The sequence below is a fragment of the Eptatretus burgeri genome, chromosome 8, assembly GCF_056783735.1.
Source record: "Eptatretus burgeri isolate ZD-2024b chromosome 8, Ebu_testis_v1, whole genome shotgun sequence".
NCBI classification, from domain to species: Eukaryota; Metazoa; Chordata; class Myxini; order Myxiniformes; family Myxinidae; genus Eptatretus; species Eptatretus burgeri.
In genome coordinates this window covers 77499407-77521758 of record NC_140968.1, presented here as the reverse complement: position 1 = coordinate 77521758, position 22352 = coordinate 77499407, and the positions used below count along the sequence as shown (strand labels likewise).

The 22352-nt window shown below is 42.4% G+C and overlaps 1 protein-coding gene across 7 annotated transcripts in view; it reads left to right on the top strand.

Moving 5' to 3' along the window:
• The window catches only part of LOC147022099 (ubiquitin carboxyl-terminal hydrolase 1-like), a 127125-nt gene that overhangs the window by 10249 nt on the left and 94524 nt on the right, over positions 1–22352 (top strand). For all 7 annotated transcript variants that reach the window (XM_085892685.1, XM_085892684.1, XM_085892683.1 and 4 more), the window contains exons 2-11: positions 2071–2127; positions 4106–4270; positions 8928–9047; positions 10109–10200; positions 18309–18438; positions 18541–18645; positions 19568–20112; positions 20290–20453; positions 20585–20707; positions 20894–21092. In XM_085892685.1, coding sequence (XP_085748811.1) covers positions 2071–2127; positions 4106–4270; positions 8928–9047; positions 10109–10200; positions 18309–18438; positions 18541–18645; positions 19568–20112; positions 20290–20453; positions 20585–20707; positions 20894–21092 — 1700 coding nt within the window. The remainder of the gene's footprint in view (positions 1–2070; positions 2128–4105; positions 4271–8927; positions 9048–10108; positions 10201–18308; positions 18439–18540; positions 18646–19567; positions 20113–20289; positions 20454–20584; positions 20708–20893; positions 21093–22352) is intronic.

The following is a 22352-nucleotide window of genomic DNA, read 5'->3' as shown; positions in this document are numbered from 1 at the left end:
TGTTTAATAAAATCTTGTAAAGTGAGAGGATGCCGGAGGAGTGGAGATTAAGTGTACTGGTTCCGATTTTCAAGAACAAGGGTGATGTACAGAGCTGTGGAAATTACAGAGGGATAAAGTTGTTAAGCCACACCATGAAGTTGTGGGAAAGAGTAGTGGAAGCTAGGTTGAGAAGAGAGGTGACGATCTGTGAGCAGCAATATGGGTTTATGCCAGGAACGAGCACCACTCATGCGATGTTTGCTTTGAGAATGTTGATGGAGAAGTATAGGGAAGGACAGAATGAGTTACATTGTGTGTTTGTGGATTTAGAGAAAGCTTATGATAGGGTGCCAAGAGAGGAGTTGTGGCATTGTATGAAGTCGGGAGTGGTGGAGAAGTATGTGAGGATCGTGCAGGATATGTATGAGGACAGTGTGACAGCGGTGAGGTGTGCGGTAGGAATGACGGACCGGTTTAAGGTAAAAGTGGGATTGCACCAAGGATCGACTCTGAGCCCTTTCCTGTTTGCAATGGTGATGGACAGGTTGACGGACGAGATCAGACTGGAGTCTCCATGGACTATGATGTTCGTGGATGACATCATGATCTGTAGTGAGAGTAGGGAGCAGGCTGAGGCGAGCCTTGAGAGGTGGAGGTACGCACTGGAGAGAAGGGGAATGATAGTCAGTCGGAGTAAGACGGAGTACATGTGCTGAAATGAGAGGGAGGGTGGTGGTATGGTGCGGTTGCAAGGAGTTGAGGTGGGGAAGGTGGATGGGTTTAAATACTTGGGATCAACTGTCCAAAGTAACTGAGAGTGTGGGAGAGAAGTGAAAAAGAGAGTGCAGGCAGGATGGAGTGGGTGGAGAAGAGTTGCAGGAGTGATTTGTGACAGAAGGGTAGCTGCAAGAGTAAAGGGGAAAGTATATAAGACGGTAGTAAGACCAGCCATGTTGTATGGTTTGGAGGTGGTGGTGCTAACAAAAAGACAGGAAGCGGAGCTGGAGGTGGCAGAGTTAAAGATGCTGCGATTGTCGTTGGGAGTGACGAGGATGGACAGGATAAGGAATTAGTATATTCGAGGGTCTGCGCAGGTAGGACGGTTTGGAGACAAAGTGAGAGAGGCGACATTGAGATGCTTTGGACCTGTGCACAGGAGGGAAGCGGAGTATATAGGGAGAAGGATCCTGAAGATGGAGCCGCCAGGCAGGAGGAGAAGAGAAAGGCCAAAGAAGAGGTTCATAGATGCGGTGAGGGCGGATATGTGGGTGGTTCGAGTGTCAATGGAAGATGTGGATGATAGAGCGAAATGGAGACGGTTGATCCGCTGTGGCGACCCCGAATGGGAGCAGCCGAAAGGTGAAGAAGAAGAAGAAGATATATATATATATATATATATATATATATATATATATATATATATATATGTATATAACTTTCTATATAAAAATTAACAGTAGTTTTGTTTTTATTTATGATCAAAGGTCATGACCACACTTATAACATAAAGATGATAAAGATAAACACAAAATATTATTAACCTGTTCGCTGCCAAGGGAAGTAACTAATGTTGAGACACTTAGATGTCTGGTGCCGTTATGATTTGAACCGTTGAGCGGCAGCCTTTTAATAGGCTACGTCACGTGATCGTCGGCGATACTCTGCCGCGCTATGCATAAGTTAGACTATCGTTGGGCATAAGTTGTGAACGCCGACAACACGCTAAGCATTCATTGGTATAAGTTATCTATAAATTATCGAAACGTTCTGTGTCGGTTACTAATACGTTATGCATACATCCAACTCATTAATATACGCCCAATTCGTTAATATACGCCCAAACCTGAAAAAAAAAGTTCAGCGTACGCCAGCGTTTTAGATAAATTTTGATCCGTTGCCATACGCTGGCTAAATCGTCAAGGTGTGACAGGGGCTTAAGGCCAGCAGCATTGATGTGAAAAACTCAAAGACAAGGTTTCTTTCCTATGGACATGGGGTCGGTTCGCTGTGTATTCAATTCCCTAACATTTCGTTGTAATTATTTTTGTAATTTGGTGCTGTTAATTTGTTTTTCCTCCCTTTACCCAGCGCAAACCAACCTTCCGTGAATGGCTGTACAACCTCATTTGGACTCCAGCTGAAAAGGTAAGAACAGTGTGAGTCGGCTTCTTGTGAATGATGGATTGCTCTTCATTTGAGAGAGCCGATGTATCAATTATAGGATGGCCCATTGCTTTCCCTGTCCATCCATTGTGTAGTAACCTCTTGTCCATGCATACACAGGCTCAAGTCCAAAAAAAACACTGCAAAGGATATCAATTGACTGAATAACATTGCTTGGAAGGCACTTAAACCAAGTTATTGTGCTTGTTTATGAACTCCTGGATAGTGTTTCATATTGCATGTTTTGTTGTTCACGAAGCACACAAATGTTCACAACACGACAGCAAGGGAACGTACTAGAACTGTGATATCGCTATTCAGTTGAGGTTATTTTCATATGTTTTTGTCCATTTTTCAATTTCAAACAACTTATTCTGAAGAACATGCACAACACGACTGGATGTATGTGCTGCGTCCCGGATTTTAAGTCTATTATCCCATCTCACTGTGATTAGAAGCGTTTTGACAAAAACTGATTAAAAACAAAATTATTCTCCAGCTTGATAAATCTCAGAGACAGTGGCCTGCAAAAGTATTCACCCACCTTCAAAGTTTTCACATTTTGATGCCAATTGAGCTTATTTCATGATGCGATCAAATCAAACTTTACCCTTTGAACCCTGGTGGCCGTTTTACCAACAGCTATTCAAACTTCCATATTCCTGAGCAGCTGGATTTTTCTCCAGGGAGCTCAGGGTGGGGGAGCCGAATGTCCAAGGAGCTTGGGGTTTAAAGGGTTAATATATCGAGTCTTCACAAACTACTCCAAAGTGATAAAGCCAAAAAATGCAGATAAAATGTGAATAAGTTCGATTAAGAGAGAAAATCAGATGATTCTCAATTGCATAGTGGAAGATTATCATACCACCGAGACTCCACCCAGATTAGGTCTCCCATCCAAACTCAGCAGCGGGGCAAACAGGAAACTGGTTCACGATGTCAGTGTAAATCCAACAATGACTTTCAAAGATCTGCAAGGCTTTATGTCCGAGATGAGGGTCAGTCTTCATCAATCAACAACATATCGATCTCTTCGCAAAGCTGGCCTCTATGGACAGGTGGCAAGAAAGAAGCCATTCCTGAAAAAGACATCTAAAAGCTCGTATGGAGTTTACGATAAAACATCTTGGTGATGCTGCAGGCATGTGGAGAAACGTTGTGTGGTCAGACGAGACAAAAATTGAACTTTTTGGTCTAAATTAAAAGCGTTATGTCTCGCATAAGCCGAACACTGCACATCACCCAGTCAACACCATCCCAACCATCAAGCATGGTGGTGGCAGCATCATGTTATGGAGCTGTTTTTCATCAGCAGGGACGAGCAAGCTTGTCAGGATAGAAGGGACATAGACGGTGCAAAGTAAAGGAGAATCCTTGAAGAAAACCTGCTTGAGTCAGCCATGAATCTGAATCTGAAACGGTAGGAGATTCACATTTCAGCAGGACATTAATTTGAAGCACAAAGCCAATGCCACACTGGAATGGCTGAATAAAAATAAAATAAATGTTCTTGAATGACCCAGTCAAAGTCCTGACTTGAACCCAGTTGAACATTTTTGGCAAGACTTGAAGATTTCAGTCCATTGATGAACTAGATCAATTTTCATGTGAAGAATGGGCAAAGATTTCATCATCTCACTGTGCAAAGCTGGTAGAGACCTACCCATAAAGACTCACAGCAGCCATTGCTGTAAAAGGTGCTTCCACAAAGTACTGACTTCAGGGGCTGAATACTTTTGCATCCAGTGAATTTTGATTTGTACATGTTTTTTGCAGGTATTCTCGCCATGTAACCTCCTTCAACAATGACAGTGTTTCGTTTGATCTCTTCAGTTATGAATAAAAAAGTGTTCTCAGCATCTCTTGTCATCACGTTTGGGTTCTTTGTATCACTGACCATCAATGTAACCTAATTCATTCCAGCTTGTTTGAATTGTTATTTTGCTTTCCTTCGGAACAGGAGAAAACATTCCTGGAATGGTTTTGTTCATTTGAAGAACAGAAAGAATTTGTACCCTTTTGGAAAAACACAAACCTGTGGATTCTAATCGGGTGCTTTGTGTTGCTGTTGTTGCTGCTGCTGCTGGTGGTTATGTCTTCGGTCTGGCTGAAACAAAAGCTTCAGGTAAGACATTCATGGATGGTTTGAATTGACCTGTTTAATTGTTTCATTCAGAAAACACGATAAGTGTTCATGATTGGTTTTCGTTTAACAATTTTTGTTGGTGTTCTAAAATCCCCATTCCAGTGAGCCTATGTTTAATGTTCTTACCTCTGTAATCTGTCATTTATTACCCCACGCACGCAAAGTGAAAAGTGGGGTTAAGCAATTGGTTCATATCCGTCCCCTCTGTCTGTAAATGCCAGTTTATGATCGAGGAACAACTTATTTAAATTGAATGTTATATTTTTAACATGAATCGGAAAATAAACCTGCCGTCTAACAGTATTTTCTCTCTGAATTTGTCCCGATCGCACATGCGCAGAGTTATGAGATAGTTATCTTTCTCTGCCTGCCATGCAGTCAAACAAAGTTGAAAATCATTCTAACAGGAAACTTACTATTTTTAAGGATGTCATAAAGGACACATACAACCAGCTTGAAAAACTAATGTAATGTGTTCGATCAGGGTGGTGTGATGGACACTGTGTCAATGGCAGTAAATTCCTGAATTAATTTTTAATTCTTAATTTTAATTCTTTAATTAATACGATTTTTACAATCTTTTTGACTTTTGTTTATTTTTTTTGTTTTATTATTATGTTCATATTGAATTATAAACTTGAAAACTGCAGAACACAAATGGCCTTCTTTGCACTTTCAAAACCCTTCTGTCTGGCAGTACTTGGACATGTTAAATCAGGAAGTGTAGAAGGGTGATGTATCCATTCCGAAACCTGAGATCTCTCGACCCAGACTTATCAGATCCCATTTGCTCCATTTTCTCGCTGGCATGTAGCGAGATGGCCCTTGAGGAGATGGTTGACTTGTACAACCACACTCTTCGTGATAACCTAGAAAATGTTGCTCCTGAAAAGTCCCATCAGGTCATATTCCACTGCTCATTCCCGTGGTTCACTGATCATCTCCGTGAAATGAAGTCCCTGGGGTGGAATCTTGAACGCACGTGGAGAAAGTCAGGCCTCACTGTCCACCTGCAGTGTTTCAAAGAACATAAGTCATTTCACTCTGCCACCTTAAAGGTAGTGTGGATGCAAGTTTCTCCAGAATTAGTATAATGGGTTTGAGGGTGATAAAAAGATAAAATGTTGCCAATTAAACTTGATTGATTTACTGAAAAAAGTAAGTGTTTTAGCATATAGCACAATGTATTGTTATAACCTTTTGCCAGAAAGGTATTCAAAAACAGCTTGTATCTTACATCTATGTAACCAAACATTTATCTTATTTAGTTAAGAGATTCTCATATATAAATAATTATTTTGGCATCTGAAAGTCTGGTTGGAGGCTTCATTCCAGATATCTTTTTGCACTCTTGTCAGCTTCAGATTATAAATTGTTCCCTCACCTTTTCAATTCGGGCTGACCTCCGGAACAAGGAGCCACGTGTGATCCATCCTAGCACCCAAAGGGCTGCAGTCTTGGCGCCGTTCTGTCTCGAGGATGATCAAAATATCATTGGATGATCTCACCCCCTCTTATCCCTGAATGTTATATAAGAACTCAAATATCTATGTGTTGCAGAATCAGAGGAAGACTGTGTTGCTTATTGAAACACCTCTGAATTCTCCATAGCGATATGTTCGTGTTTGTTTGTTACCTCCGCCACCGAAGGTGAAGGAAGTTATGTTTTCACCCCTTTCTGTCTGTTTATCTGTCTGTGTGTCTGTTTGTGTACAGGGTATCTCAAAAAGTTGTGGACGGATCCGGATGAAATTTTGTGGACAGGTTGGTTGTGTGACAAGGATGAAATGATTCGATTTTGGTGATGGTCTGGATCCAGATCTGACAACTAGAATTTTTGAAGTGATTCGTCACCATTGAGAGATAGGGACAAAAACGATATGGTGCTGTATAGCATGATATTTCAAAAATGCATTGGGCCCAATATATTCTCATGGATCAGGCATGATGTGGCGGCGGTATGCACTCCACCGAGTGCCCTTCTAGTTTAGGTTTGTTTTTAATAAATGACTCAAATGTACAGGAGGAATTGAGAATTCTTCGACAGTTGTCAGATTGATCCCCCTTCTATGCCACCCTGATGAATAGCAGCGACAATAACCCTAGGCAACTTTTCTCTACCATAAACCATCTTCTGAAGCCCTCTGATTCTCCCCCTTTGTACCCATTACTGCGGATTGTAACCATTTTACAGCGCTGCACTGTATACAATTGTACCGAGTTTGAAATGTCCCCGGTTGTCCCCCCCCCCCCCCACGTGCCAAAAGTGAGCCAATGACGGCCGTCCGGTAGATGGCAGTGCGTCACCTCAACGGAAATTTCGACAATTGACGGAAATACCCGAGTATTCAATGGAAATTTGTGAAACTAATGTGTTATATATGTGAAAACCATTGAATTTATTGCTTGACGGAAAAAAAACCAAGAAACGCTCCCCTCATGTACGAACGAACGAAAGACGTCATTTCCGCCCACCATGGCATTTCGCGCCGAACGCTGAAAGCTAAGTTCTTCTTATGCCATCATTTAGATCTTTTTTAAAACAAAAATTGCCGGAATCTGATAGAAAACCAGGTCAACTAATAATTGCTTAACCCCCTTCACTGTTTCAGCCTTTTACACTGGCCCATCCCTCAGCATCCTTGTTGAGGTTAGTCTCACTGCTTTATCTGCCATGGTCATAAAGATGAAATCTTCTATTAGCTCACTCGATCATATTCCAACATATTTATCTGACATTTCCCCTCTTGTCACCAATATAGTTAATAAATCACTTAAAATGGTGTGGTACCATCCTCCCTCAAACCTGCAGCAATTACCGCCATTCTTATAAAACATAATGTAGAAGGGGGCGGTCCTCCACCCATCAAACTGGGCCAAGGCCATGCAAGGCAGAGCGATGGCAGAAGTTTAGGAGTTCCCTTGCGTTTCTTCACCACTCCAATCTGGCCCGAGCCATGCCATGGCTTTGCCCTCGCCTCTCCTCAGAGCATGCAGAGCAATGGAACGCAGTAGCCATTCATCTCTGCAGAGTGTCCGGAACCACGATCATCCTGCAGTGACCCGCCAGGAATCACATGGTATTCCTTTCTCTTGTGTTTCCCTCTGTCTACTCTGCGGTCGTGTGATTGCTAGGCCCTAAGACATAGATGATTTATTATCGAGGAACTTGTGTCTGAGAAGGCAAGTAAGGGCAAACCACCTTGCAAAACTTTTGCTCAGGAAGCTGCTTTGGCACAATGATGCTCTGCGAAGAGTATGATGCATCATAGAAGGAGAGAGAGAGAGGGAGAGAGAGAGAGAGAGAGAGAGAGAGAGAGAGAGAGAGAGAGAGAGAGAGAGAGAGAGAGAGAGAGAGAGAGAGAGAGAGAGAGAGAGAGAGAGAGAGAGACAGACAGACAGACAGACAGACAGACAGACAGACAGACAGACATACACAGACAGACACAGACAAGGCATCGATAACTGGAATGGCACTCAGTGGAGTGTATACCTCCGTCAGGTTGAACAGTACCTGTTTTGTATCCCACTGATAGGCCGGATCTGCTGACTAGAAGCAAAATCGATTTGGTTTGTTCTTGTCATCTAACCATCTCATCCACCAAGTTTTGTCATCATCCACAACTCTGACATTTCGTGATGTGCATTGTTTTTGGCCCCATCTCTCAATTGTGAAGAATTACTTCAGAAATTATTCTCGTCTGAGGATCTGGATTTGGATCTTCACCAAAATCAAAACAATTTATTCTTGTCACACACCCAGCCAACCTGTCCAACAAGGTTTGTCCAAATCTGTCCATAACTTTTTGAGATATTGTGCAATTTATCGTTTTCAGCCCGATTACTCAATGGTGAAGAATCACGAAAACATTCTCAGATTCTGATCTGGATCTTCACGAAAATTAAATCAATTCCTCCTTGTCATACACCAACCTGTCCACCAAGTTTCTTCCAAATCTGTCCACAACTTTTTAAGATATCTGCTCATAAACAGGTAGATAGGCAGGGGTGAAAACATAACCTCCGTCCACCTTTGGTGGCGAAGGTAATTAAGGCTCGTGTTCGTCGATGTTCCCTGGCCACGAGTATCAGTTGGGGAAAATGGGATTGTTTGTCATTTAATTTAACAGTGTTGCTTCATGTACATTCCCTCCCTGTGACCGCTGCATTATTGCATTAAATATATCTGGTCCTGGGGGAATTCAGGTCATCGTGGTCACTCATTGGTAATTGAGGAAAGTCCGTTGCAGGTGAGTTGGTGACTCGCGCCGTATATCAAGACTGCACTGTGCGCCTCTCGGCTTCGCACAGCCTAATTAGAGATGAGGCAGATGGTACTAATTAGCGTAAAGCTTGGATGATCCGATGGTCACATGGGTATGGTATCGGAAGTGGAAAGGCTGTAATCCGGCCCGCGATCACACTTGGCTGACCATTATGGTCACATTTAGGAGACTCGCCAGACTTGTATTGGGAGATAGATGAGTGGCTAGAAAGAGGGAAGGGAGAAGTAGAAAGGGAGTTTGCATGAGCAAAGGAGGAGGTAGACAAAACCAGAGAGGAGTTTGAGAAAATAGAGGAAGAGGTTATGGAACATGTGGTGACTGTGAGGAATGATATAATGGTGATTTTGCAGGGCCAGGACCAGAGGCTGAAAGCTCTGGAGGTATATGAGGAGGGAATGATGAAGGAGGAGGTGAGATGGATGGCGAGCTGCATAGAAGATGCGAAGGAGGAGGCACAACAGCTATATCAGGTAAGGTCCCCAATCTTGTCCAGCAAAGAGTGTGAAAGGAGGTGAGTGTACTGTTGCAAAGGAGCATGCCTGAGTGAGAGGGAGCTGGTCATTCACTGATGCAGATGGGAGGTACAACAGCCAGTCAGAGTCACTTGTGTGAGCTCTCACCCATGAAGGGGATAGAGTGCCTGGAAGGGCTGGGTCCCATGAGGACTAGGGCTCAGGCTCCAGGATCTTGGGTGGTTCATTTAATGCCATGTGATGGTAGGAGCGACCTGGGGTGGTCCTTACAGTTTTATTGCATAGCCCGGGAATAGCTGGAGCAAGGATGATGGCGGGGTGCATTTGGTGGCGGCATTATGTGGTGTGGTGGAAGAGATCTTGACGACCATGCGTTATTGCCTGCCATCTTTGACAAACCTAGTTTTCTTTTAGAAAGGCCATAATCCAGCCCGGGACCACCGACTCATCTGACCATTACGGTTGTATTGAGCCGGCTCACCGAACTCATACCAGGCAACTGGAATGACTCGCACGACGACTTTACACTGTTAGATTGATGCTTCTAATGCAGGGCATTCCATCAGTGTGTAGGGCTTTGGATGGACATGAAGCTATGAGAGATAGGTACAAGACAAGAGAGATAGGACAAGACAACGACCCCCGAAACTCGTTCTAATGCCAACTACTAGCATTAATTGTGTACATTAAATATCCTGTCGTGTTATTCCTGAAGAGCAATCGAGTTTTTACTTGGACTCTGAAAAAATTACACACACAATTCCTGTGCTAACTGATTGAAAATGAAAAGACAATCACCAATTGTAATCCTTATGAGACTGCTTTGGCAGCACTTAACATCCCTTTGGGCAGAGCACCACAGACAGGGAGACTCATGCATGATACTTATGTTTTATATATTGTCAGAAGTTGAAGCCTCGAAGTCTGTCAATCATTTGTATTGCAGGACATCTGAAGTTTCCCTTGGCTTACCACCACCTGAGTTGACTTATGCTTCCAAGTAACCTCTTTAGTAACATGATGTGATGGTGTTTCTTCTTACTGCTACTTCCTTTCAGGGTGTTGCCGCCAAAGAGATTGTCCCAAGTTTCACCAAGAACGAACCGGTGAAAGAGAGTCTTGAAGAACAATCTGAAGCTGCTTTATCAAGGTTTGTGGTTGGAAGAGTGAATGGAAACAAATGAGTTAATGAGTGAGAGAATTGCTCATGTAGAGGTTGAGCGAAATGAAGTGCAGATTTAGATATAAAAGGGTGAATGAGAATCGGAGACATGGGGGGATTAATTTATTAGATTTTATTTGATTCTGTCCTTTCTGATGTCTTGGTCTTTATTACCCAAGCTCCAAGATTACATTGTACATTTTGTCTCATCACTGACAAATCCTTTACTTAAGCAATGCTAAAAATAACAAAACAAAACTTTTCAAAAAAATCTTTTTTTAATTTTATTTTGAGTTCATAAAGCCTGGTGTTTGCTGAATGGTTAAGGTAGCTGGCTTCAGATCTTAGGGTCTTCAGTTTGAGCCCCTGTCGACCCGTTGAAATATCACCAGGTCGGTTGACTCAGCCGACCATCCTTCCGAGGTCGGCAAAATGAGTACCAACTTACTGGTAACAGGGGCACAGCCACACTTCCAGAAATAATGCAACCAGTGTATGGATCCGGATGAAATTTTGTGGACAGTTTGGGTGTGTGACAAGGCTTCACATGAAACAACTGTTCACGAAGCTCTAGGGCTTTATCACGACGGGTTGAGAAAGGCTTCAAGGCTAAAACAAATTCTGGACTGGTTGCCACTGACACAAGTAATGAGACTGGACTGAGGGTGCAATAATTTTAGGAATTTGTTCAGGGGTCTCGTGATAACCAACCTCGTTTCGTTTTCACAAAAGACATCGTTAGGTCTTCACTATCCACCAACCAGTCCTTCCAGACAGGTCCTCCAGCTTAACGTCCATCCCATGGACGTGCGTACCCATTGATGAATCATTGCCCTACATGTGAAACACCGGAATCACAATTTATTGCTGAAACGAGATTTAAACCCAGCTCGAGTTCGCTCCATTGTACCTCAGAGTATTATCGGACAATTAGACCAAATACAAGACGTCGTTTCTGAGAACTGATTGAGCTTGATTGATTGCTCATGTGAATACATCGTACCAGCAGAGACACACAATGGAAGAGAGCAAGGAAATGGTTTCCTGCGCGTGCGTGGGATGTTCTCAGGTGGCGTCATGTCCATGTCAGTGCAACAACAGCACTCATCCTGCTGCAGGTTAGATAGCTCAGAGCTGAGTGTGCACACATCGAGGCTATCGTGCAAGCTCAATCACATTGCTGCAGAGTGTTGGGTGTTTTATCAAGTCTAGAAATCTCCTTTTCTGAATTTAAAATAAAATATTTTGTTTAAAGAGCAGGTTGCAGGTCACCAAACATGTTCTGAAAATTTATCATTGATTATATGTGCATTAAATAGTTCGATGCAAACTATTGTGGTTGCCTAACTATTGCGAAAATTAATGAAATTTAACTCCGAAGTTGTTATTTCTCGAGGCCGTTGAAAAAAACAGCCATGTGTCGTATATGGATGGTGACGTCACGTTCTCCAAAACAAAGTGGACGCTCACTCGCTCATTGAAGAAGTGTCCAGTTCAGCGGGCCGTTCTTTTGCTTATTTTGAGCTTGCAACTATCTATATTATCCTTTTTTATTTTGAATTATTGAAGAACAAAGTTATTTGGATATTTGTACATCATGTCTCGTACGTGTGTCGTCATGTTTTGCGAAAATGGCTGGAAAACGGCTAATCGCTCCCACCGATTCCCGAAGGAATCAAACATTCGCCGGACGTGGATAAGATTTGTACAAACAAAACGGGCGAATTTCCCCCCAAAGAAAACGGGTAAAGAGGACCCTTTGGATAGACTTGTAATTTGTGTGACCATTTCACAGCCGAGGATTACGAAGGCAACGCAATGAGTGAGCTCGGTTTCAAAACAAGCGTGACACTGTGCCCACCATTCAGCCTTCAACTCCTCAGCTGGCTCCTGCTTCATCTTCTCACACTCTCACCTCTCAAGGATTGGGGCATTGTGTTTATCTATAAATGAGAATAAGAAATCGAGAAATTATTAGAATAGAGTAGGTCATCACTATCCGCAAGTCCGTACGTTGTAACCCGTAATGGGGAACGCGGCTGAGAATCTCTTCCCCATCGGCCACGCCATCATCACTTTCGCTGGGGTAAAGCTCAGCTGTCAGAAAGACTTCAACACCAAGGGTCCATTATATTTGGGTCCATTATTGATTCATTCTATTTCTGACTCTTGAGTGACTAGAGGGTTGGTGGTGGTCGTATGGCAGCTTAGCTGCCGGGGTAGCTATCATTTCTTGAAGCGCGACTGTGTCGCTGATGCAGTGCCCCTCTACCAGTACACACACTGGAACTGGTACTCATTTCGCCGACCTCGGAAGGATGACAGACTGAGTCAACCCCCTGGTGTATTAATTCAGCGGCCGACGTGGCTTGAACTCAGGACCCGAGGATCCCAAGCCACCACCCTAACCACTGAGCCAACACCAGGCTACTCGAGGGTTAAAAAATATTATTATATCAAGTCACAGACGAATCAAACTTTACATTATTTTATGCATCGAACAAGAAAATGAAAATCTACAAACCAATCTGTCTGGTGGAGTCTGTCAATGTGAACTGCCGGACAGTCAGTCCTGCCACTTGTACACAAAATAGGCTGCTTTCTGCCACTTGTACACAAAATAGGCCGTTTTCTGCCACTTGTACACGAAATAGGCCGTTTTCTGCCACTTGTACACGAAATAGGCCGTTTTCTGCCACTTGTACATGAAATAGGCCGTTTTCTGCCACTTGTACATGAAATAGGCCGTTTTCTGCCACTTGTACACGAAATAGGCCGTTTTCTGCCACTTGTACATGAAATAGGCCATTTTCTGCCACTTGTACACGAAATAGGCCGTTTTCTGCCACTTGTACATGAAATAGACCGTTTTCTGCCACTTGTACATGAAATAGGCCGTTTTCTGCCACTTGTACATGAAATAGACCGTTTTCTGCCACTTGTACATGAAATAGGCCGTTTTCTGCCACTTGTACACGAAATAGGCCGTTTTCTGCCACTTGTACACGAAATAGGCCGTTTTCTGCCACTTGTACACGAAATAGGCCGTTTTCTGCCACTTGTACACAAAATAGGCCGTTTTCTGCCACTTGTACACGAAATAGGCCGTTTTCTGCCACTTGTACACGAAATAGGCCGTTTTCTGCCACTTGTACACGAAATAGGCCGTTTTCTGCCACTTGTACACAAAATAGGCCATTTTCTGGCACTTGCAAGTGGCTCAAATTTATATGGCTCAGGACCAGAAACTCCATAGTATTAATTCCCATCATCTTCCGACTCGTCCTCGGCAATATCGGAATGAAAACACTCAATTTCATTGCCAACTTCCGGTTTGTTTTTCGCTCACCGAGAAAAGTTTTAACTTAAAAGTTAATTTTAGCATATTTTGAGTTTCAAATGTAAGAAAATAAATACCCCACGTTTATTAATGTGCTTACAACCTTCGAATCACGCGAAGTCATCAGCAACCCAAAACCTGCTCTTTAAAGTATTTTTATTTGTTTCAGTTTGATCTGCAGGTGTGTAATCTGCAATGGTAATCTACAAAATGAAACTGATCAAACTTCCATCTTAACAGTGGAGCTGAGAACAATAATTTATCTTTCCAAAGTCCAACAGACTGAATACAAGCTCTAATTGCTGATGATTACCACACGAGAAGATGACAGAATAGCTTCACCGAGACTTGCTTCTCATACCAAACTTTTTCATTTGCAAATACAGTATTGTTTAATGTCAGTATTTCACACAAATACATATAAACAAAAGCTGAACGCTAAATGTCCTCGATGTCTTCTCTTCATGTTTGCTCATTTATTTCATATGCTCACTTATGCTCGTAACTCGTACACAAGGATGAAAAGAAGAATAACACAGACGAGTAAAGATGGCTCAGGGAGGAACAGAATGGGACAGAATAAGCCTTTGTATAAGAAATTGTACGTGTGTATGGGTGAGCACATTTGAAAGACTAATGTGAGGTGGACAAGACAACAGGCAGTCCATGGAGCTCAATATGTCATTCTTGTACACGATGGTGAGCTCAGTGCGGCTCAGGAATGCTTCAGTTCTCGGGAAAAAACCCAGATAGAGAATCGCCTTTGACACTCATTACTTCCGCCATCGAAGATGAAGGAGGTTATGTTTTCACCCCTTTCTGTCTCTTTGTTACTTACGAAATCTAAAGATTTCGTAAGTATATTGATGACTTCCGTCATCTGTTTGTGTGTTTGTTTGTTTATGTGTGTGTATGTTTGTGTGTTTGTTTGTAGGCACGATAACTCGAGAACGGAAGAAGCTACCAATGTCAAATTACACCATGTGATTCAGGAGGGTGATGGCTAGTGCTGATTAGACTTTGGTCAAAATCGGTCAAAGGTCAAGGACACAGTGAGGTCAAACATTAGATTTTTGATGGTTTGGTACAGAATCATCGTAGAAACTTTTAGTTTGCGTCGCTACCTTCTCTAGAGACAGCTTTTATTAGACAAGGTCAGAGGTCAAGTTGACGATTTCGTAAGTACCAGTCTATGACTGCTTGTTTGTTTGTTTGTTTGTCTGTGTGCAGGATATCGCAAAACGTTGTTTACAGATCTGGTTGAAATTTTGTGGATAGGCTGGGTGTGTGACAAAGATGAACTGATGAGATTTTGGTGAAGATTTGGATCCGGATGCTTGAATTTTTTTAAAGTGATTCTTCACCATTGAGAGATCGTGCTAAAGTGATATAGAGCACGATATCTCAAAAAGATGTGGACGGATTTGAAGGAAACTTGGTGGACAGGTTGGGTGTGTGACAAGGACGAATTGATTCAATTTTGGTGGAGATCCGAATCCGGATACGGATGCGAGATTTATTTAATTTTTAAAGTGATTCTTCACTGTTGAGAGGCAGGGCCAAATAAATTAAATGGTTTTCACATATATAACACATTAGTTTCACAAATTTCCATTGAAATACTCGGGTATTTCCGTCAATTGTCGCCATTTCCGTCGAGGTTATGCACTGCATCTACTGGACGGCCGTCATTGGCTGTCTTGAGGCACGTGGGGGGGGGGACGGGGGGACACCGGACCCACCGGAGACGTGGTAGATGACGCCGGGGATATTTCAAACTCGGTGCAATTGTATACAGCGCACGCGCTGTAAAAATATATATATAGCATGATATTTCAAAAATGTATTCGGCCAGATATGTTCTTTTGGATCAGGCATTGAGAGGCGGAGGTGTGCACTCTACTGAGTGCCCTTCTAGTTTTTTATGATTCTTCCACGAAAGGTTATGACAGACGGTGAAGCAATTATTAGTTCTTGGGCTGCACTTCTTCAGAAACATAAAAGTGGATTGGATAGTTTGATTGCCGATCCTTTTGGGGAGACAGTGTAAAGTGTGCGTCACTTGCCGGCGTTATGAAAGTGATGTTCCAAGTATTTGTCCAGTGGTTTATCTCATCCAGGTCTAATGATGAGAGATGGATGAGAAACTTCTCCATGAGGGGGGGGAGGGGGGGAGCAGTTCACATGCTGGATGGAGCATTCTGTAATGAAGTGGGGAGGAGGGTTACAAGAAGACATATTTGGGACCCTGGAATTTTGTATGAACAAGGATTTTAAGAACTTTGCTTTTGTCCCAAGCAGTGTTGAGCACAATTATCTTTTTGAAGGGAATTTATTGAAGGGGAAGATTTAATGGACCTGAAAGCTCCCACTAGGTTTTTGAAGATGATGAGAGGGTGTATAACTTAGATCACAGCTGAGCCTCCTGTTCGGCCCTGGCTCTTCCGAGCATTCATGTACAATGGCTATGAGCTGAGCGGAGTGCCTGCATGTTTCCATATGCAAGTGCTTGACTTCGAGAAGGATGATGCAACTATGTTTTCTTGCAATGGTCTCTCTACCCACATGAATACCAGAATCAAGATGATGGACCGAAAAATTGAATGTTGGATGACATGAACCTGTGAAGCAGAGAAAGGAGTCTGCTGAAGTAAAAATTCCAGGAGCAATCACAATGTCAGGAGCTGATGTGATGATAAACCAGTCCTGACTGGAGAAATCTGATTTTCAACTTTACGAAAATGCTGTATGCTTCTTCACATTGCCAGGTTCTCCAACTCCCAAATGTTAACTTTGATGAGCGCATAATCAGAAAAGTCTAAGGAGCTGAGGAGGAAAAGTTTGACAGGACATGGTCCAGTAATGGACAGTTGTCATTTGGGGAGATGTCTGTTGGTACAGAAACGGATTTAGTAATGTCATTACTGATGTGTGAACCAACACCAAGCTTGCTGACATCGTGGCAATTAGTCTCCACAGATGATGAAGAGTGAAGGGGGGTTGAGAGGAAAACAGATCATGAAACCCTGAGCAGATTGCCCTCGGAAGTCTTCACAGATTACCCACACAGCTTTTTTAGCCGAGCATTAAACCTAAAATACAGGACGTTACTTGCCTTTGTCCATCCATCTCCCTCGAATTTGTATGTATACAGTCATCTGGACAATTTTGTCTCATGCCAAACTGTCAACAGGGGATAGCATCTCGAGGATGAGCCAATTTAGTTAAGATCTGAGACGTACTGATTCCCGGCTCTTTATCGCTGTTATTTAAATATCTACAAAGGAATGAACTTTACATAATCTGGATCTAATTGCAGAAATTATTTCCTGTGCAGGAGAGATCAAATGAGATGGTGGATATGTCTGTACTAATAAAAAATGGTTAATTGAGAGAAATAATGATGAGATGAGGCTGGAAGTGGGGGGGGGGGAGGGGGGAAGGGGTTGTCAAGACAATGAAATTCTAAACTGATCAGCATACAAGGCCAACCTAAAAAAGGAGAAATGACACAAACTTATTTCACAGTAAAACTATATCCCATATATTGCCAACACACACTCATACTGAAACAATAGATAGCAGACAAGGATTTTGTGTGCACGCACCAGCACGGTCCCCATGCTGAACCACACCAGGAGATCTTGCATGAACTCCGGGCTCAATTCCAACAAATGGTTTGATCTCACTCACAGTCACACTTGTGCTTTTCGTGTGTGTTCTCCAGTTTTATCCCTCCCCACTGGCATGCCTGCGAGCCCATGCCCGGCCAAGCAATTGGCTACCCAATGCCCCGGGGGTGGGGGTTAGCACCCCCAAACACGACATCACCACCAATAGTTTGCTGCCTTTCTCAGCACGAATAAACATTGTTCCAGTGTGGTAGCCCAGCTGCTGGGCCGTCATCGCTCAATATTTACCAGTTCGGACTCTGCCGGTGGTTTACAGCTCCATGTGCCAAGCGCTATAAAGTTCTTTGCTCACTTACCTCCCATTCCTGCCTGATCTTGCCTGATAGGAAGATGCATGCAATTCACAATCTTCGTCCTATGCTATCCACTATCGGGAACAACACCACCTTCCTCGGTGGTGCACAAACAAACAGGAAGAATTAGCCGAGCATGTCCTTCTTTACAATGAAATAATTTACTCTATTCGAGCAGATGGACCATGCCATATTAACAGTTCTAATCTGAGGTCCTCCCTTCCCCCACCCCCACACATGTGGCACCACTTTGTGTGCTTTCATATGATGATGCACTTTTACCACCATTATAGTACTTCAATAGCTAGCACTGAATGAGGATAACTATAAGTGTCCTCTCTTTCCCAAAAATCATGCTTCTGTCCCTCATAACTGTGCATATAAATGAGGCTTCATTACCTCCGCCACCGAAGGTGAATGTCTGAAGGAGGTTATGTTTTCACGATTTTCTGTCTGTCTGTGTGTTTGTCTGTGTTCAGGATATCTCAAAAAGATGTGGACGGATTCAAATTAAATTTTGTGGACAGGTTGGGTGTATGACGAGGACGAACTGATTATATTTTGGTGAAGATCCGGATCTGCATACGATAATTGTTTTATTTTTAAAGTGATTCTTCACCATTGAGAGATAGGGCCAAAATCGATATATAGAATGATATTTTATTAATTCATTGGGCCCGATATGTTCTCGTGGATCAGGCATTACATGATAGAGGTATGCGCTTGACCGAGTGCCGTTCTAGTTGTTGATCTTTTTACTCTTGATTGCAGGCAAGACATTGTCGGAGAGCAGAAGACGATACAAAGTCTTGAGTTGCCGTGCAGTTTGGTTCCCAAACTTTTATGGCATCCAGGTCTTAAAAACTTGGGGAACACATGTTTCCTCAACAGCGTTATTCAGGTAAGACTTACTTTTGTGAAAGGAGTATAATTTTGGGATTGCTGCTAAAGCTTCAGAAGACTGATGGAGGCGGTTACTCCTTCATTTTTTATTTTATTTTAGGTTCTCTTTCACTGCATAAACCTGCACTTGGACCTGAAAAACATCTCTGAGATCATGAGAAATCATGAAAAGGCAATTATGGAGAAAATCTCTTCACTGGACAAGGTAAGGGTGAACACGACTATATGTAAAAGACTGGTCAATACAGAAATAACAATATATGTCCAAGTTGTTTGAGGGATCAAATGAAAGTGCAAAAAGGGTTGGAGAGTTGAGAAAATTTTACAGCAAAGCAGTGAAAATTTTAAGATCAGATCTTGGTTTTAAAAAAGTAGGAAAACATTCAGGAGAATTGATCCTGAGATGTGTATTTCACATGAACTGTTTACATTCAGACGTTACGCAGGTTTGCGTTCAGCCGTACTCACACATGTGCGGCACGCTTTAGTTTTGTTCTGCTGCCCTTTAGTATGCTTCAGTTCTTGGCTTTATGGTTGTTCTATACTGTGTACATACATGCTGTGCACTTCAGTAATCCATGCCTTGGACACGGTTCTTATGCGATGAATGCACTGCAATTTCTTCTTTCCATGCTGTTTGTTTCATTCCCAGAATGTCCACAGGTTGTACAATGTGTTGTGTGCTTGAATTGTATTAAAATTAATTTCACCTGATTTTCAAGATGATGCTGGACAACACATTGCTCATTTTGCCAATCACAGGCATGTGTAATTTAATTTTCATGATGCTACATTCACACATTTCTCTTCGTTGCCAAAATACTTCAGATCTGCAACATGCAACTTCATACACTTTAACTATACAATTACATTGCAAGTTGGGGTATGTCAGTGTGTCTTGTTTCCTACCCAGGGACCCAGGGACACCCAGGGACTCTCATCTGAATAATTGGACATTGTGTTCTTCATCACCAAATTAATGGTTTATTTACTTGTTTGTTTATTTTTTCAGCACTGCAGACTTTCCTTGTGATGTTTCTACTCCTGATTTTTTCCAACTCTGCAAAATGAAGATTTTCATATCATTTGAATTAAAATGTCTCATCTTTCCCTTCCCTGTGTTGCAGAATGTTATATATGACAAAATGGACCTAATTTACAGCCTCAGCTCATTGTTTGACACAATGGCCTCTTCAACACCTGGAACGAAAAAGGAAAGTTCAGAATCATTACAGGGATTCAGTGATGTTGATGTTTTCACTTCACTTCCCTCATCCAAGAATGAAGTATCACATTTGATCCACAACAGCTCAATTCTGAAAGCACAAGATATTGATAAATTCTATCAGTTTATCTTGGATAGTTCTGAGTCATACAAAATCATTGCAGACAATGTAGTTGATTTCACTGAGGAGGAACTATTTTACAACCTCTATCAAACGGCACGTCCATCCAGGGTTTCACCTGAAACTTCAACACATTGCTCTGAGGGATTGTTTCAGTTTATCTTGGATAGTTCTGAGTCATGTGAAATCATTGCAGACAATATAGATGATTTCACTGAGGAGGAACTATTTTACAACCTCAATCAAACAGCACGTCCTTCCAGGGTTTCACCTGAAACTTCAACACATTGCTCTGAGGGATTGTTTCAGTTTATCGGTGCACTCAGGTGAGATAAAACTACGGCAACTGCACTCATCAGTTTGTTTTTCTCAGAGGAATCAAACTTTGCAAGTTACATAACTCATTAGGTGCTTTGTAGCACATGTTCAACTGACTGACTGTTTTGAGGAAATTCGTGTTTGAGCATTAAATGATATAGGATATGTTCTTCACACGTGTGCAGCAATCTGGAGCCGACGTATGCACAAATGAACCAGCAGGACCCCCAAGAATTCCTGCAGTTTCTTCTGCATCAGTTGAATGAAGTTTGTGAGCTTTGGCAAGCATTTCTTCCGAACTTAGAAGTTGAGCAACAACAGCTACTCCATCAAGGGCATCATTATTCTGGTACAACAAATGGAGTTAAATTGATATTTCGGCACCTTAGAAATGTATCAATAAATCACGGTAAGAAATGACTTCATCCACAGCAAGGGAAAAGATAATGATGTTATTTGTGTAATGTTTGTATTTTGCAGTGTTGAACCAGGTGCAGAAAATCTTCAAAGGAGAATTCACAACATCCATTTTCTGCTTGAGGTGCTGCTGTACATCAGTGCGTCAGGAATCATTTTTTGAAGTTGCACTGGATTTTCCTCCAGGTGAAATTATTTTACCTTTTCTCACCTTTCATACCTGTGGAAGAAAAAACTGTCACACTGAAAAACAACAACAAATGTTGATATGAAGAGGTCTCTGAATGTCAAACATAAGTAAAGAAAAGAGGATAAACTGGATGGAATCAACGGTCTCTCATCACCCTCTTCTCTCTCGTCTTCTTCCAACAGAAATGTCAAACCCAAGAAACATCTGGCCAGTCCCTCTTCAGTACCTGATAAATTTCTGGGCTCGGCAGGAGCAGTTTGACGGTGAAAATCTGTACTTGTGTTCTTCGTGTGAGTGCAAAGTCATTGCAAGTCGCTCAACATGGATTTCACAACTACCCTCAACCCTGGCATTTCATCTGAAGAGATTCAGAATGGACAGGTGCAGTATCACCCTTCTATTGGTCTTTGTTGATGTTTCTTGCTGAAAGCAACATAATAAAGTGTAAGCTCCAATAATTATCATTTAGAGTGCATCCTGGTATAATTATAATGTTGAATATTTATTTTCTAAAATATGTCCTGAAAATCTGTGGATTTAACCAAATCTGAATTTCCCAATCCACCTCTCTGACATCAAACAGTGCGTCCTCTCTTCTAGACCTGGTATTGAGAAACTTTTCATCCAAACGCTCCTGTTCCTCCTCTTCCCTTATGACTCCTCTGTCCATGTTCTTGTCAAAGCCCATATCTCTCTGGTAATGTGAAGGAGTGATCTCATTGCTGTAGAATATGCTTATTTGCATAAGCCAACTGGTAGGGAATGCAATCTTCCCTCTCACAATCGTATTGGGCTGCCATCTCCACAACATCTGATATGTATTCCACCTGGGAATACTTTTACAAAATCGTATTCTCTCTCATGCACCAGCTTATCCCAGCCCGTCTGCAACTACCCCGTTCATCCTCTTGGCCCGGGTACACTGAATCCTCTGGCAAGGCATTTGCTGTCAAGCGGATTCATTTCTCAACAATGCAAGACGAACCCAAAGGAGGCCATCTTTATGTCACTCCATAGGACTCGCAATAGATGTTGGTCCATCCTTAGGCAACCAGACATGTCATCTTGCTCATCTCAAGGCTGAATTTCCCAATCATTCTCCTTCCACAGTCATTGTGGTTCCTTGTCAACCTTGTCTCCAGTGGATGCTCTCGCCCCATCCCCTCCCTCACCTCAGAGGCATCATGGCAGATGCTACTTGAGATAAGGCAGAAAGTTTAACTCCATAATTGCTTCCAAATCTCCTGCAGCCAACCATTGCTCTCCTGTTCCCTTCTTCCCCCTTGTACCCATTGGTGACTGGGCTTTGTTGTTCTTACCTGAGAAAGAAGTGAAAGTCCTGTCCAACCTTGAGCATCCATCGGCAAGGGGCTGATATGGCATCAATGCCACTATTCTAAAAATCATGCTGATCTGCTGCTCTTGCCTCTTATCTCCTTTTTATGTGCTCTTCAGCTTGTCATTCTCCTTTGGTTGACTCCTGTTTGCCTCAAAGTCAGCTCAAATCACTCGCAGTTTGTTAAAATTCAGCTCACATCATTCCCATCGACAAAAAACAGTTTGTTAAATTCCATTTCCTAGGGAAGTAATGGAATCCATAGTTGCTGGCATCATCTTTTCTCTTTTCAAACAGCCCGATGA